Genomic DNA, 15,739 nt, shown 5'->3' with positions numbered 1-15,739 from the left:
GATACCCCATTATTCCAAATATCCTACGATGCTCTAACAAATATATCTCTCTATAATGGGATGTTAGGAGAGGTATTTGTTACACAATCGTTGATTTCACCGGGATGTTTATAAATTTCCAGACAAAAATAAGTATTTTATAATTATAGCAAATATTTGGCAATTCGTTTTAATTTATCTATACTATATAATTTTTATTTCAAAATTGGTTATAGTTTAGGACAAAAATGAAAAAACTTTTGAATATAATCATTCAAAAAGATATATTTTTAATTTATAGATTGAAAAAATGAAAAATAAATCACATAGTGAATGTTCTTAAATATGCTAATATTCAAGAAATAAATACTATGAAATTGAAAATTTTTATCGAATTTTAAGCCTATATTTAGATTGATATATTTTAATTAGAGGGAATGAATTAGAAAAGGATATCAAACGATTTAAAAAAAAAAAAGAAGGTAAAATATAAAAATTGTCAATATTAAAAGAAAATATATATTTTAAAATTATTGTGAAATGTCAATGAGGCGCAACGATGAGGCTTCATAACTATAATGTCATTGGTTCGAACCCCATCAATTAGTAATTGTAAATTAGATATAGATGTCTGTACGAGAATTAATATAATATAATTATTGGTTGTTCTTAAATATAAATATTTGATATTAAGAATTATAATTGATTTACTAAAGAATATAATAGTTAAAAGATTACAGTGAATGATTTGATATATCAGTCCAATTGTTTCTTTCTTTGTGGTTATATATGTTAAATTTTGTACCAATTTTTTCAAAAAAGAAAGAAAAGATTAGTGAAAATAGCAAATAATGTGGTGTCTTATTACGTCATTGAGGTATAATTTAGTTGGCGAAATTGAAACCTCATCACTATGTTTAGTTTTATTTTTAACTTATTTTGATGTATTTTGTGGAGATAGAGAGAAAAAAATAAAGATAAATAAAGATGTGTTAGAGATAGTGTGTATGTTTAGATTTGTTCTTTGAGATAATATAAAATATGCATGGTATGTTTGATGTTCTTTAGTATGAGACAAAAATTACTGTTCATTGTCAAATCATGTCTCTTTTATATGTATTTATATATATGTATAAGTATGTATATAATTTTTTTAGTTGTAGAATTTATAATTAGTATAGACTTATTTTGACAAAAAAATAAATGAGGCACTGTTTCAAAACATCTAAAAACACCACCAAAACTTCTAAAACAAATCAAGACAAATATTATCTATGTTTTGGCCCATCTCGGGGATGAAACAAAATTGAAATCAAATATTATGCATAATATTAGAGGTTATAAGTACGAAATTCACTAAATACGTGGGATAATGTCTCCAATATTATAGAAATTGTTACACATAACTTACTTCAATTAATAAAAAGTTGGGCGCTCTTAAAGAAAAAAAATGAAAAAAAAAACAATGTGGTGGCTTATTACATGATGGGAGCAAAATTTCGAAGATTTAAATTCCCATGATTAAACTCCTCTCAAGAATAAGCAACTGCAAGTCAGTGAACCGTTATCCCCACGCAACGCTCCCCAAAACCCTACTCCCGCTTGCGGCTTGCACGCCACCGGCGCCCTCTGTCTTTTTCGCCAATCAGGTCTTGTTTTCTATCCTCCGCCGCCCTGTCTCGCCACTGATAGTGTTGTCCTCCTCCACTGCGGTCACTTAGGGGGCCGTCTTTTAGCTCTCTGATGCAATCCTTATATTATTTTTTATAGTTTGCTGCTTTTTGCGTAGGGTTATGAGTGACGATGGTGTTTAAAACCAATCGAGGAAACTAGTATTTTGATTGTTGAGATTGATTTTTCTCTCCGTGTTTCTCATGGTAGGCCGGCGGATCAATGGATTCGCAAGAGCTGACCCCGGAAGCGCTCGAAAAGAAGAAGAAGAAAGAAGAAAAGGTCTGATCATTGAATATTTGCCAGAAATCTTATTTTGCGATTGTGTTTCTGAGTGCGAAGAGTAAGGCCTTCGAGTTGGCATCACTAATTTTGGGCGGCGGAATTGAGAACTAAAAAAGTTAATAGTTTGATCTGATTTTGTAAGCGTTCTAGTTCCAGGACCCAAATATGCGTATGTCTTCCGAAATTGTTGATTTTCAAAATTTCGTGAAATTTTTAGCTGAATGTGGATTTTTGGACTCATGGGAAACCAACTCTTCCCCATATTATAGTTACAAACCTTTCCTGGATCAGCTGGGATTTGGTTAGAGTTTTGTTTTCTATTCTTTTTGTTTTTTCCTTTTTAATAAATACTGTCTCCAGCTATATAATCTTTTAGAGAGAATAATCCTCCTGTTGTCTTTTTCATGAGTTACCAATATAGGCTAGAGAGAAGGAGTTGAAGAAACTAAAAGCTGCTCAAAAAGCAGAAGCAGCTAAGCTTCAGGTGTGCTTCAGTAACAGTCCTTTTCTTGGTTACAGTTAATAACTGGGATTATGGTGTCATATATGTTGTCTATTTCATGGCATTAAAGATGTTCCACTTGTCCCATTTATTGGTAATGTAAGGCACAAAAGGCTTCCAGCGCGCCAGAGTCAGGGAAGAAAAAGAATACAAAAAAAGAAGCTGGAGGGGAGAATCCAGAGGATTACAATGACCCTGAAACACCTACTGGTGAGAAGAAAAGACTCTCCCGTCAAATGGCAAAGACTTATAAGCCCAGTGCTGTTGAGAAATCGTATGTTTGAATTGTTAAGATTTGTGTTGGTTTAAAGTATATGAAGGATTGCTTTGTTATTTTCCGAATCTCATTCTTCAAGTTTCTTATCCAGGTGGTATGAATGGTGGGAAAAGTCTACTTTTTTTGAGGCAGATGCAGACAGCTCCAAACCACCATTTGTCATAGTGAGTTCTTGACTCTTACACAATCTTGGATGAGTAATAACTACTAAGAAAGGAAAATATGGTTAAAAAGGAAAAAAGAACTGAATTAGCTATAGACTATCGAACTAAAAGCTATATAAAAGCTGGTATGACATTGGAACTCTTTTCTTATTCTTCTGTCTATCTGTCCTGCATTTGTACGTGCCACTGTACATGCATGTACTTCAGTTTCTATTTCTGAAAAGTGTTCGTTTACTGAGGAACTCCATAATTATTAATTAACTTTTAGGTATAAACTTAGCCCAAAATAATATGGTATGAGAATGATTCCTGATTCAGTACTAGATCACGGAGTTTCAACTTTCATCTCCTTTGGGTTTTTTATTCAAGATTTCTCATTCCATGCCTGTTTGAGAACCCGCAAAATAGATTCATCTCGAAAATGATAACTCTCAGGCCAGTTAAGATATGCATGACCGTGCTAAGCTGCTGCTTTGACAGAACAGCATTTGCAGGTTTGCCAAGCTTGACCAGATGGACCATAGAAAAGAAGGGGAAGAAAAATATTTGCAATAGAAGGAACTGATAATTAATAGAAGTTGGATAAAGATCACTTGATTAATTTTTGATTCAAAATTGTCCAGTTGGTCGAACAGGGTATGAAAGCTTTGGATTCTGTGTGATGTATTAGACAGCCTACAGCAAGGGAAAACATACAAGTTTGGAGTGCATTTCTGTATGCTAGAATTGAATGTTTATGGTTCTTTGTTACTAACATCGTCTCCTTGTGCATGCAGGTTCTTCCACCACCTAACGTTACTGGAGCGCTACATATTGGCCATGCCCTCACTGCTGCCATCCAGGTCTTCTAATTAAATTTGATGGTTCTTTTGCGAAACTTTATCCAGCTACAGTTTATTTGATTTGTTATTGATGTTTATTTCCACTACTCCAGGATACAATTATTCGCTGGAGACGAATGTCTGGATACAACACCTTGTGGGTACCTGGCATGGACCATGCTGGAATTGCTACCCAGGTCATACACAGGAATTTATGCATCTTTTGATTACTTATTCTATACCTGTCCTTGGCTTCATTTTTGTCAAGTTTGGGGTAAGTGATCCCTTCACAGAGTGTTTCAATGGAGGATTGTGATGGTGTGGTGCCCTCAGTCATCTTTCTTGGCTGTGAGGCTTTGACTAAACTGTCCTGGCCCATGTTAAGCATTCTGGGTCCAGACTTTTGGCACAACGGCCAACAAAAGGTCCCACATACTGGATGCTGGTGGCTGAGTTTTGTCAAATTTAATCGCTCATGTTATTCCATGCATATGTTATGAATGATAAAAATTTTGGAACCCAATATTACATTGAATTTGTAACTTAACAAAATTATGGGTAAAAATTATATAAAAAATTCGGTGCAATGGATTTCTAGCTGTCAATTACGGTGGCTTATTATGAATAATTCGCTGAAAGGTCATCTTGTTACATACTCACATGACTTGCCATAAAATCTATAAGTGCAATTTTATTGTAGTATAAGCTTTCTGTATTAGAAAATCCTGGTCTGAGAATTTGAAAGAGGCTCCTCAGCTATATTAATCGTCATTAACTAATCATCTGAACAGTTTACATTTGAGTCCTTTTCAGTTTTGTTGTACTATCATCATGGTGACATAGTCAATAAACTTTTAGTATTTTACTAATTTTGGAGACATTTCTGTGATGTTTGTGATGGGTATGCCTGCAACTGCAAAATTGTTGGTCCGTGAATAGTTAATTGATTATGTTGACTTTCTCAGGTTGTTGTGGAGAAGAAAATTATGAGAGAAAAGAAATTAACAAGGCATGATGTTGGCCGTGATGGATTTATAGCCGAAGTGAGTTTAGGCTTTAGCCTTTTGACTTATTTCTTTGAGGATGATTTTAGAGTTTTTGTATCTTTGTGCTTGGACCTTTTGGACATACAAATAGCTACTGATAGCAAGATTTTACTTTGATAATTCAATAACAGGTCTGGAAATGGAAGAATGAGTATGGGGGTACTATACTAAAACAACTTCGTCGCTTGGGTGCATCTCTGGATTGGTCTCGTGAGGTGATGAATTTGGTTATCACTGCATCATCTATTTGATATAAATACTGCTACTATTTGTCTATGGATGGTTCTGATAATCAGTTATGCGTTATGTTATTCTGTGCTCATTGTCTTTTATACTCGTATCGTTAATAGTGCTTTACCATGGACGACAAGAGATCAAAAGCTGTGACTGAGGCTTTTGTAAGACTCTACAGGGAGGGAGTTATCTATAGGTATGTTGGTGTCTATGCAGTAAATTTGTAACAAAGTCCTTGTTACTGCTGCTTATGTTTTTTCTTTTGGTCATAAAAACCCAATCATAATTCATTTTGTGTGGCCCCTAATATCCACATTTCAAGTTTTGGGTGAAAGAATATTTGTTATATCCCCTCATGATATTTGGCTACTGTTGTCTGCTGCCTAAAGCAGCTGTTATTTCCATCAGACGATCATTTATTTGGCAAATGTTAAGTATATGATATGTTTAAAGCTTTCTGAATGCTGGAGTTTAACTTTTTTGCGAATCACTTACTAGTAGTTTTGCTTTGTTCCGGTGTTCCACCATCATAACACTTAAATACTTAAGTATCTCTCATGGATTTGATAAGACTTGCAAACTCATTTTTCTGTTTTTTGAGATGCTTTATATTTCATTGTATAATTTTATTTATTTCTTTTTTTGTTTCCTTTCTAGAGATCTACGGCTAGTGAACTGGGATTGTGTCTTGCGGACTGCAATATCTGATATTGAGGTAAGATACATCCATTCTGGCATATGAACTTACTTATATGTTGGCAAAAGTGTGCCCTAAACTTTTGAAGTTTTTGGTGTTTTTAGGTGGAATATATAGAAATTAAAGAGAGGACGCCATTACGAGTTCCTGGATATGAGAAACCTGTGGAGTTTGGGGTGTTGACTTCATTTGCTTATCCCTTGGAAGGAGGGTTAGGTGAAATTATTGTTGCGACTACTCGAGTAGAAACAATGTTGGGTGATACCGCAATCGCTATACACCCGGATGACCCAAGATACAGTCATCTTCATGGGAAATTTGCTATTCATCCTTTCAATGGAAGGAAGCTTCCTATAGTTTGTGATGCAGTGCTCGTGGATATGAATTTTGGGACTGGTGCTGTTAAGGTGAGTGATTTTCTGAGCTCAGAATGCTTGTCACCTATTTTTCCAGATCTGACAACAAGTCAATGTAAGTGGCGCATGGATCATTTTGCAGATAACTCCAGCCCATGATCCGAATGATTTTGAGGTCGGAAAGCGTCATAATCTTGAGTTTATCAACATTTTCACTGATGATGGAAACATAAATAGCAATGGTGGTCCAGAGTTTGCAGGGATGCCTCGCTTTAAGGCTCGTGTTGCTGTGACCGAAGCATTAAAGGAAAAGGTAAACCTTATCTACTTCATTCCTGAGATATTAGAGATGGGTTATAGACTCTTAGGAGTTCGTATGTGTATATATGCTTTTCGTGTCACATGTATTCTGAAAGTTGCTTTTCTTTGTACTCAAGGGACTTTATAGGGGTGATAAAAATAATGAGATGCGCCTCGGCATTTGTTCAAGAAGCAATGATGTAGTGGAGCCCCTAATAAAGCCCCAATGGTATGTTAATTGTAAAAGCATGGCACAACAAGGTCTTGATGCTGTCATGGATGATGCAAATCCAAAGATTGAGATCATCCCAAAACAATATGTTGCTGAATGGAAGAGGTATACAGTTAAATGATAATATCCTTTTAAGTTTTTTTACAAAATATGATCAGGCAGCAATGATATTCAGTTTCTCGTCATTATGCATGAATTCTCGATTGATACATTTCTTCTGCACTTTTAGGGAGTTGGTTATGAAATGTAACATATCATGTCATATCCTGTTTTTCTAAATTTTGGTATTAATGAGTTTGTCCTTGATGGTGCAGGTGGCTTGAGAACATTCGGGACTGGTGCATTTCAAGACAACTTTGGTGGGGCCATCGCATTCCTGCATGGTACGCAATGCTGGACGATGATGATCTCAAGGAACTTGGTGCATACAATAACCATTGGGTGGTCGCCAGGAATGAGGAAGAGGCTAAGGATGAAGCTAACAGAATCTTTGCTGGAAAGAAGTTCCAGCTTTTCCAAGATCCAGATGTTTTGGATACCTGGTTTTCCTCTGGTCTTTTTCCATTGTCTGTATTAGGGTGGCCAGATGAGACGAAGGATCTTAGAGCATTTTATCCAACATCTGTGCTTGAAACTGGCCACGATATCCTCTTTTTCTGGGTTGCTCGTATGGTGATGTTGGGAATGAAGCTTGGAGGTGATGTACCATTTAGAAAGGTGAGCAATGTTTATCTACATCGTACTGCTCATCCTTTGTGGCTTGTTGATGCTCTGTTTGCCTTGATATGCTGTTTGATGCATTGTAGACTATTCGTCTAAATCTTTTTGCTTTGACCACTTAAAAGCCATTTAGTATTTTGCAAGTTTGGGCAATCTGTTTCTTGAAAGAGGTAAATCTCAGTTTTTGTTAGACTTTTGAAGCCTGCACTCTGGAAAGTGCGGATTCACTTCAGAAGCTGTTTTTTACAAAAGCAACTAGAATTATCTGTTTCTATCAATCAAGTTTTGCCTCATAATTTGTGTTTTTTCAAGCCCAATCTGGAAATAATGATGCATCCAAACTACATGCAGGTTTACTTGCACCCTATGATTCGTGATGCACATGGTCGCAAAATGTCCAAGTCATTAGGAAATGTTATTGATCCTCTTGAAGTAATAAATGGAATAACATTGAAAGATCTTCACAAAAGGCTGGAGGAGGGTAATTTGGATCCCAAGGAATTGAAAACTGCAAAAGAGGGTCAGGCAAAGGACTTCCCTGACGGAATTCCTGAATGTGGTGCAGATGCTCTGCGTTTTGCTCTTGTATCATATACAGCTCAGGTCAATACCTGATATCTTGTTTCTTTATTAATTTCTAGTTCTCCTTGGTGTTTGATCTTCATATTATTTTCTTTCAGTCGGACAAAATAAATCTGGACATCCAGAGGGTGGTTGGATATCGTCAATGGTGTAACAAGTTATGGAATGCTATACGGTTTGCTATGAGTAAACTTGGAGATGATTACATCCCTCCAGCAGCAATTGTTCCAGATACCATGCCTTTCAGCTGCAAGTGGATACTCTCTGTTCTGAACAAAGCTATATCAAAAACAGTGCTTTGTTTGGATTCCTATGAATTCTCTGATGCTGCAACAGCTGTATACTCGTGGTGGCAGTTTCAATTGTGTGATGTGTTTATTGAAGTAATCAAGCCTTATTTTGCTGGTAATGATCCAACATTTGCAGCTGAAAGAAGATATGCACAGGATACCTTGTGGCTGTGTTTGGATAATGGGTTGCGGCTACTTCATCCTTTTATGCCATTTGTCACAGAAGAACTATGGCAGCGACTTCCTTCCAACAAAGATTCTGTGAGGAAAGAGTCAATTGTGATTTCCGGATATCCATCAACCGTTGAGGTAATATTTTTAACATTTTTATGCATGATAAGGAATCAAAAGCTAAGTGATAAGAATCACAAGGAGTGTTTATTTTGTTACATTTTTCTGGCCTGATGTAGCATAACATAGTTTACCAACTGAGTGGCCATGTATGTCGAGATTTCTGATCCAAGTTCCTGTTATAGGATTCCATCTGTCCATTATGTTATTTACACCTATGGAGCACAACAATCTACTTATTATGTTGATTTAGTGGTATTTTCAGTAGTTTCCCATGCTTTAGCACAATATTTATATATAGTTTACTTCAGATAATATATGTTGTTTATAATCAATTACCGATAATTCTCTGAATTCTTGTCTTTAGTGTTGGACTAATGATGCTGTGGAGTTGGAGATGGATACGATTGAGTCAGTTGTGAAATCACTGAGGTCCCTGCGGTCTCAGTTGGCACCAAATGAGAGATTTGAAAGGTAAATCTCATCATTGTGAATCAATGTAATTTCATAATTGTAGATGTATCTTAACCACATTAAAGATTGTTGGGTTACTAGCTTATTCTTATCAGATAAGGAAAAGGCAGCATTAACTGAAAACCTGGTAACATGAAAGTTTTAGTCTACTTTGTATCTTATGATAGGCTTTTTTCTTGTGAAAATGTCAGTATGTTTTCTATGTAATTTTGAGCATGACCTGCTTGTTTTGCACTTTATCTCCCTTCATCCCTTGTAAATTATTTATCAGATGTCCCCTCTTATCTTTACTGAAGTTTGCTCTTGTTGAAGTTTTTTGTGGAATTCTTCGTGAAGAATTGGTCTCTATGAGCTGTGGGAAGTTGAAGAGGCATTTGGTTCCTAAGTGCTTTGTAATGTGTTAGATGGTTAGTTCTTGATTTTGTTGATAACAAAAATATTTCCCCAGGCGGGCAGCTTTTGTTCGTTGCCGCACAAATGATGCATGCCATATCATCAAGAAGCATGAACTGGAGATTTCCACTCTTGCCACATTATCATCTCTGGATGTACGTAAAATGGTTATTTTCCTGTTTCTTCCCGAGGAGCAATCTTTCTTTCATAAGAGTTGGTCTTTTGTTCAGTATATTTACATATCTCTGAATGTTTTGAAATGGATAATAATCTCAGGTTTTAAGCGAGGCTGATGATGCTCCAGTCGGTTGTATAGTGGATGTTGTAAATGAAGCTCTTTCAGTCTACCTCAAACTCAAAGGGAACATCAATGTGGAAGCTGAACTTGAAAAATTAAAAAAGAAGATGGAGGAGATAGAAAAGTAAGAAACCTCTCAAACTCATCACCTGAATTATAGTTGCTTGGTGTATCTCATGACCATTATAGATGCATGGCTGAGAGAAAGATCAATAGTTAAACCATTGGTGTTACTTTGCTGGATCCTTAATTTTGAGTGTCTTGCAGGCAATGCGATGGCATGAGGAAGAAGACGAGCGCCCCTGGCTACCAGGAAAAAGTTCCAGTCCATATCCGTGAAGCAGATGAGGCCAAACTGGCATCACTGTTGCAAGAATTATTGTCATTCAAGGAAGCTAGCGAGCATCTGGAACGTGAAAATTCGGTATTGTGAAATCAATAGCCCCTATGGACGGTACACCATTTTTAAGTTATTGGCTTTCGGACCTTCAATTTTTGGAGAGCCCCCCAAATTGAAGCCTTAAATTCAACATAGCTTTCCAGTTCATCCGTGACGAGTACGGATCTCCTATTTTTCAATTATCACCAGAATGTAACAACAGAATCCTTCAATTCTTTCCTTGTTAACAAAGTCGATTTTCCCATCTTCGATATCTGAACCAAACGCTGGCAAAATATAAGTCATGTCTGCTGTCTGAAACAGTTAATTTTAATTGCTTCTTGTAATATCATGCCGCTGGTACCAATTCTAATTGTAATGCAGTTTTTTCTCACAACCACCTCATTCCCGGACCAACCGTGGCCCGTCAGATTGAGGAGGATTTGTTTGCCAGCAATAAAATTGGTTTGGCAATATTAACAGCTTATGTAATTTGCACATGATAGTTACACTGGATTTTAATAATTTAAAAAGTTATATTTTAGTACTCATAATATTTATTTTCATTCAGCAAACACATACATCATCAGTTAGTAAAATTTTGATATGAACAAAAAAGTTGAATGAAATTTTATAATTAATTGACTTATTATGTATTTATTATATGTTAAATAAATATTGTTGACAAAAATAGCTATTTACATCATTTTAATACATGAAAGGAGGTACATCTTTATTCTTATAATGGTAGTTGTACTTAGAAAAAGATTTTTTATAATATTTTGTAGTAAGAAGATCGGCGCAAATATGAGTTTCCAACAAATTTCATAAAGTTTACCAACAGATGAATTTATTTGTTGAACGGAAATAAATGTTTGGATGTTAAGTATAACTTTTCAAACTTTAAGGGACTTACTTATAATTATATTAAATTTTGAGAAAGTGTGATGTAATTATTCAATTTGCAATGTGGACCCATAAAATAGACTTAAGGGCATATTGCGACCTCACAACATAAAATGACTATTTTACACAACAAACTTTCATGTTAGGTTGTCAAATTCTTTTTGGGGTGGTATAGAAACAAAAAGTAAAATTAAAATTAAGCAAAGAAAGGAAAAATTAAATAAAATGCTTATTTTTACTCTAGCCTGCATAAAAATTGAAATTATTTTCCTGGAAAATCAATTTTCCGGTGTCTTCTGGTCTGGAAATACCTTGAGGGTGCAAACTGCCAATGGTTAGGTATTTCGGTGGTAGCAGTAGTATTTTTATGTTTAAAGGGTGCAATGTGGCTATTCAGCCTATTTCGAAGGTGCAACTGTGCAAAATACATAGTTTATGATTTGTTTCTCCCTGCTGGAAGCATTGAACCAAATCCAGCCTGTTCAAGAACAGCAACACAGCCCCTTTTCAGTTCTTAAACCTCTCTCTATTCACACTCTTCTACAACTTCATAGTAATTTTTCCAAAGAAAACCCGAAGGCAATTCAGGAATTGAAAGAACGGAAGGGTGGAAGATGAGCGTGATCGATATATTGACTCGTGTGGACGCGATCTGCAAGAAGTACGACAAATACGACGTTGCGCAGAAGGACTCTAACGTCTCCGGCGATGACGCCTTCGCCCGCCTCTACGCTTCCGTAGAGTCCGACATTGAATCCGCTCTTCAGGTCTACCTCTTCTTTCTCCCAGCTTCTCCAATTGTTATGAATGTGTTTACTTTTTTGAATGTGATGAGATTTTGAAATAATTTCTGTTTGGCAGAAAGCGGAGACAGCTTCCAGTGAGAAGAATAGGGCGTCTGCTGTAGCGATCAATGCCGAGATTCGGAGGACGAAGGCCAGATTGCTTGAAGAGGTCCCCAAATTGCAAAGATTAGCTGTTAAGAAGGTTTAATCTATTCGCTCTCATTTCCTTCTTACTTTGTGCTTTTTCATTCACTTCATTACGGCTGTTTAGCCTAAATATACATATTTGGAACTCCACAGTGGTTTTAGAGCGGTTTGACTAACTATACTGGAATCAAATTTGGCCATATCAGCTCTTTGCAAAATCCATAAATGTAGCTTTTGGCAAACAACAATCTTGTAGAATCAGTTATTTCCAAAATCATTTTACAAAATGCATTCTGTTCCAAATTCAATCTGAATAAAGTCAATTGGTATACTTAATTTAGTAGTAGATAGACTGCTAAAGATGAATTGGAGCTTATGCTCATGAGTTAATGACCTTGTTGGCTAGCTGGACTATGAAGCAGTTCATGGCCTATGAATGTTTTAAGCTAAATGGTTTCGTATCTTGAACCTTTCAGAAATTACAGCCGTGCAATTTTATTCAGTTGGACCCACGTACCATGCCTGGGTGAATCTTGTTTGGGGTCTATTCATTCCATTTGAGGCCTCTTCACTAGAATCTTGTTTGGTTCGGCCGTTAATGCCATTGCTTAGAAGGATTGAATAATCATTTTAATACGCATAGATTACAGTTCTTTAACTTTGATTCACCACTATATATGAGAGTTGCAGCCTCTGAAGGAGTTGATATATTTCGACGTTCACTCCTGTCAATTGTGCTTGCATTGGTGCTGCATACAGTGTTTTAGTTTGACTGTTGATAACCAGTCTTACTTGGTAGGAAGGTAAACCACTCCTAGATGCAGTGTTCTTAAAGTCATGCTGTTTGATAGTACGAGTGTCTTAGATCAAAGTTAAAGCAATGTCTGCTCTTGGACTCTAATGTTATGACTAGATAAAGACTAGGTTGACTGAGATTGTTGCTTGAGGAACTTGATGCAATCATACGGAGTGCATTGACTTCTCCTTGATTTGTGATGGAGCTCCTTTGATTAAATTTGGAGCTCATTTATGTCTTCCATGTTCTTAATTATGTTATTTCACTCCCATATGCTGCCTTGATAAATAAGCCCTAGTGTGACATTATGGAGTGTACTTTGCTATTGACGATATTGATGCAGGTTAAAGGACTTTCAACAGAAGAACTTGCTGCCCGCAATGATCTGGTCCTTGCATTGCCTGATAGGATTCAAGCCATTCCTGATGGCTCTGCAGCTCCACCTAAACCATCTAGGGGTTGGGGAACTTCAGCTCCTCGTACAGAAATCAAATTTGATTCAGGTTCGTGTTCCATCTGGTTCATATTTAGATGTTCTAACCCTTCAATTTTCTGCTGCTGCTGCTGTGTGTGTGTGTGTCTAGTAGGTTTTGCGGCTTGCAATAACCAGGGAGAGTTTGTGCAGAGTTGAAGTTCTTGTCTGTTCTCTAGTTCTCCACTTGTACATTCAAATTTCATTTTAAATGGTTACTTCGACAATTATGCATATATATATGTGTGTCTGTACCATGTGCCTGTTGATTGCTAACCTGCTAATACTATGTAATGAAGGGTGGGGATCGGGTGGGTGAAGCTTCAGTCTGTTCTTTAGTTGTGAACTTATGATTAAAATTGAATTTTAGATGGACGGTTCGACGATGAATACTTTCAGCAAACTGAAGAGTCCAGCCAGTTCAGGCAAGAGTATGAAATGCGAAAAATGAAACAGGCATGTTCCTTTCTTTTAATATACAGTATACAATTAATTTAGGCAAGCTTTACTCCTTTTTAATTGATTATATCTTGATTCTTGCTGATTATGTACTGTCATCTTGATACAGGACCAAGGATTAGACATGATCTCTGAAGGCTTGCATACATTGAAAAACATGGCCCATGACATGAATGAGGTTATCTTTCTTACAATTTCTGTTCTTGGTCTTTGTATCCACTTTCATTTATTTCTGTCAGTTGGTTTTTTAGTTGTTACTCTCCAAGGGTCAACAAGAACTTTAAATATGCATTTCATGCAGGAATTGGATAGGCAAGTTCCTCTTATGGATGAGATTGACACTAAGGTTAGACTTTCTGAAGTAACTTCATTATCTTTATAGAAAAGATGATTTTGTTTGTAGCTGTTCGTCATGTTTTTCTCTATCTCCTGGTGTCTCTCGTTTTCCCATAGTTTTTGTCTCGTTCTAACATGAATCTCAGAAAAGAATATGAATATGAGTTGTCTGGTAAAAATTTTTCCCCTTGAAGCTTTGCTGCAATAGCAACATTTGGACTTTAGAGTGGTTAGATATATCCTATGTTTGCCTTCACTTAGGCATGCCTCAAATTTGTAGAGAGATTTCCTAGCTTTTATAATGACAAACTGCCAGTATAGAGCAGTTCTTTGACTTTGTGAGAGAGAATTCTAAAGTTTTGTCAACTATTTACAGGTGGACAAGGCAACAGCTGATCTTAAAAATACAAATGTCAGACTGAAGGACACAGTTAACCAGGTGCCATGAAGTTTTCCTTTTCAGTTTGGACATACTCTTCTATGTCTGTTCTATCACATTATTCTCTTTTTTCACCATGGTTGATGGAGCTTTTGATTTTATTTCAGCTGAGATCTAGTCGAAATTTCTGCATTGACATAATTTTGCTGTGTATAATTCTTGGGATTGCAGCCTATTTATACAAGTAAGTTTCTAATTTCCATTGCATGCCAAACTCTTATTCAGGGACTTCCTCTGTTCTCTTCTGATGCCAGTCACATTTTGAACTTGAACCCTAAGGCTCTGTTTGGGTCTAGAAAAATTGGGAAGAAAAGCAATTATAAAAGAAATCAGAAATCTTATCTGATAGAGAAAATCTCCTATTCCTATGAAGCCAAAATTTCCCCCAGTTCTCAGTCACATCTTCCTACTTTCTAGAAACTTTTCAGATACAAGGAAACAGTTGGAAGACTAAGGAACATTTACTTTTTGCAGACATTTTCATGTCAAGTTATCCTCTTCCGTATTTTACCCCTTCCCCAATTTTCCATGGTTCGGTGGGAGCCTTAATTTCACTAGCTTTGGTATATTTCACACAACCAAGACTAGCATAATTGCATATTTCTTTCTCATAAATATGTTTCTTGCAGTGTGTTGAAGAAATGAACATGATAGCAACATCTGATGGATTGAGCTGCATGATGTCTTTGGTATTCTCTTGCTCCGGTTCACAGTTTACATGCTTGGTTGTGTAACTTGTATTTGTGCATTGTGTATGTCTGCGTTTCATGAGAAGTATGCTTACTCCCTTTAATTCCTCCTACATATTTGAGTTACGGGATTCTTGTAATACAATTACATACTGTTGTTCTTTAACTCATTCAATGTAAGCATTCATTCTTTGGTAATTAGAGGTCAGAACTTTGTCTTCATTCTTTGGTAATTAGAGGTCAGAACTTTGTCTGACTTGTTATAGATGAACAAAATGATGTTTTGGATGTATATTGTGTTTGCAAACAATTGTTGCTCCTTTTAAGAACATTTATGAAACTTCATGTGTGACTTTTCCAGTTTATATCTGAAGGACCACACATTGCTCTTGAAATTTCTTTTTCATTCTCCTGTAACCTTTGCGTGCTTTCCAGGTTAAGTTTTTTCCATAACCACCATCCGACAATCTCTCAGGCAGTGAACCTTACATTGATCTTGCAATAATCCAACTAACATAATGTGATTTGAAAATGGGAATAAACAGTGGTCTAAAAGTTTACCTACTGGCAGTGATCCCGGAAGGACAAGTATAAAACGATTTACAGTGTCGATCTCGTTCTATTTGCTGCTATTGCTAAAGTTGCAGTCACTAAAGGAACAGGTTCAGCAAATGTTTATTAAGTCAAGGAAATGTATTATTGGCCCTAGACAAAGGAAA

The 15,739-nt window shown here is 36.2% G+C and overlaps 2 protein-coding genes across 3 annotated transcripts; both read left to right on the top strand.

Moving 5' to 3' along the window:
* The first annotated feature begins 1,472 nt into the window (after positions 1–1,472).
* Positions 1,473–10,256, top strand: TWN2 (valyl-tRNA synthetase / valine-tRNA ligase (VALRS)). Its single transcript, XM_011096381.3, has 21 exons — positions 1,473–1,628; positions 1,861–1,932; positions 2,357–2,419; positions 2,542–2,711; positions 2,806–2,878; positions 3,655–3,720; positions 3,813–3,896; positions 4,665–4,742; positions 4,877–4,960; positions 5,096–5,175; positions 5,637–5,694; positions 5,781–6,083; positions 6,175–6,345; positions 6,470–6,669; positions 6,879–7,281; positions 7,636–7,887; positions 7,965–8,465; positions 8,815–8,921; positions 9,370–9,469; positions 9,591–9,736; positions 9,880–10,256. Exons 1-21 carry the CDS (start codon positions 1,497–1,499, stop codon positions 10,043–10,045), a joined length of 3,309 nt encoding a protein of 1,102 aa, XP_011094683.1. The 5' UTR covers positions 1,473–1,496; the 3' UTR covers positions 10,046–10,256.
* Positions 10,257–11,346: 1,090 nt separating this feature from the next.
* LOC105174322 (syntaxin-71) lies at positions 11,347–15,242 on the top strand. Of its 2 annotated transcripts, XM_011096380.3 has the most exons (9): positions 11,350–11,664; positions 11,759–11,884; positions 12,969–13,128; positions 13,468–13,553; positions 13,666–13,734; positions 13,858–13,902; positions 14,269–14,331; positions 14,439–14,515; positions 14,961–15,242. In XM_011096380.3, exons 1-9 carry the CDS (start codon positions 11,512–11,514, stop codon positions 14,974–14,976), a joined length of 795 nt encoding a protein of 264 aa, XP_011094682.1. In that variant the 5' UTR covers positions 11,350–11,511; the 3' UTR covers positions 14,977–15,242. The 2 variants fall into 2 exon arrangements, with proteins under 2 accessions (XP_088732018.1, XP_011094682.1); XM_088875892.1 differs by lacking the exon at positions 14,961–15,242 and having other exon boundaries at positions 11,347–11,664; positions 14,439–14,519.
* Positions 15,243–15,739: the final 497 nt, after the last annotated feature.

The sequence above is a fragment of the Sesamum indicum genome, linkage group LG11 (genome assembly GCF_026168435.1).
Source record: "Sesamum indicum cultivar Baizhima isolate 11 linkage group LG11, ASM2616843v1, whole genome shotgun sequence".
NCBI lineage: Eukaryota > Viridiplantae > Streptophyta > Magnoliopsida > Lamiales > Pedaliaceae > Sesamum > Sesamum indicum.
Note: the sequence above shows the minus strand (reverse complement) of the source record. Positions and strands in the feature narration are given on the sequence as shown.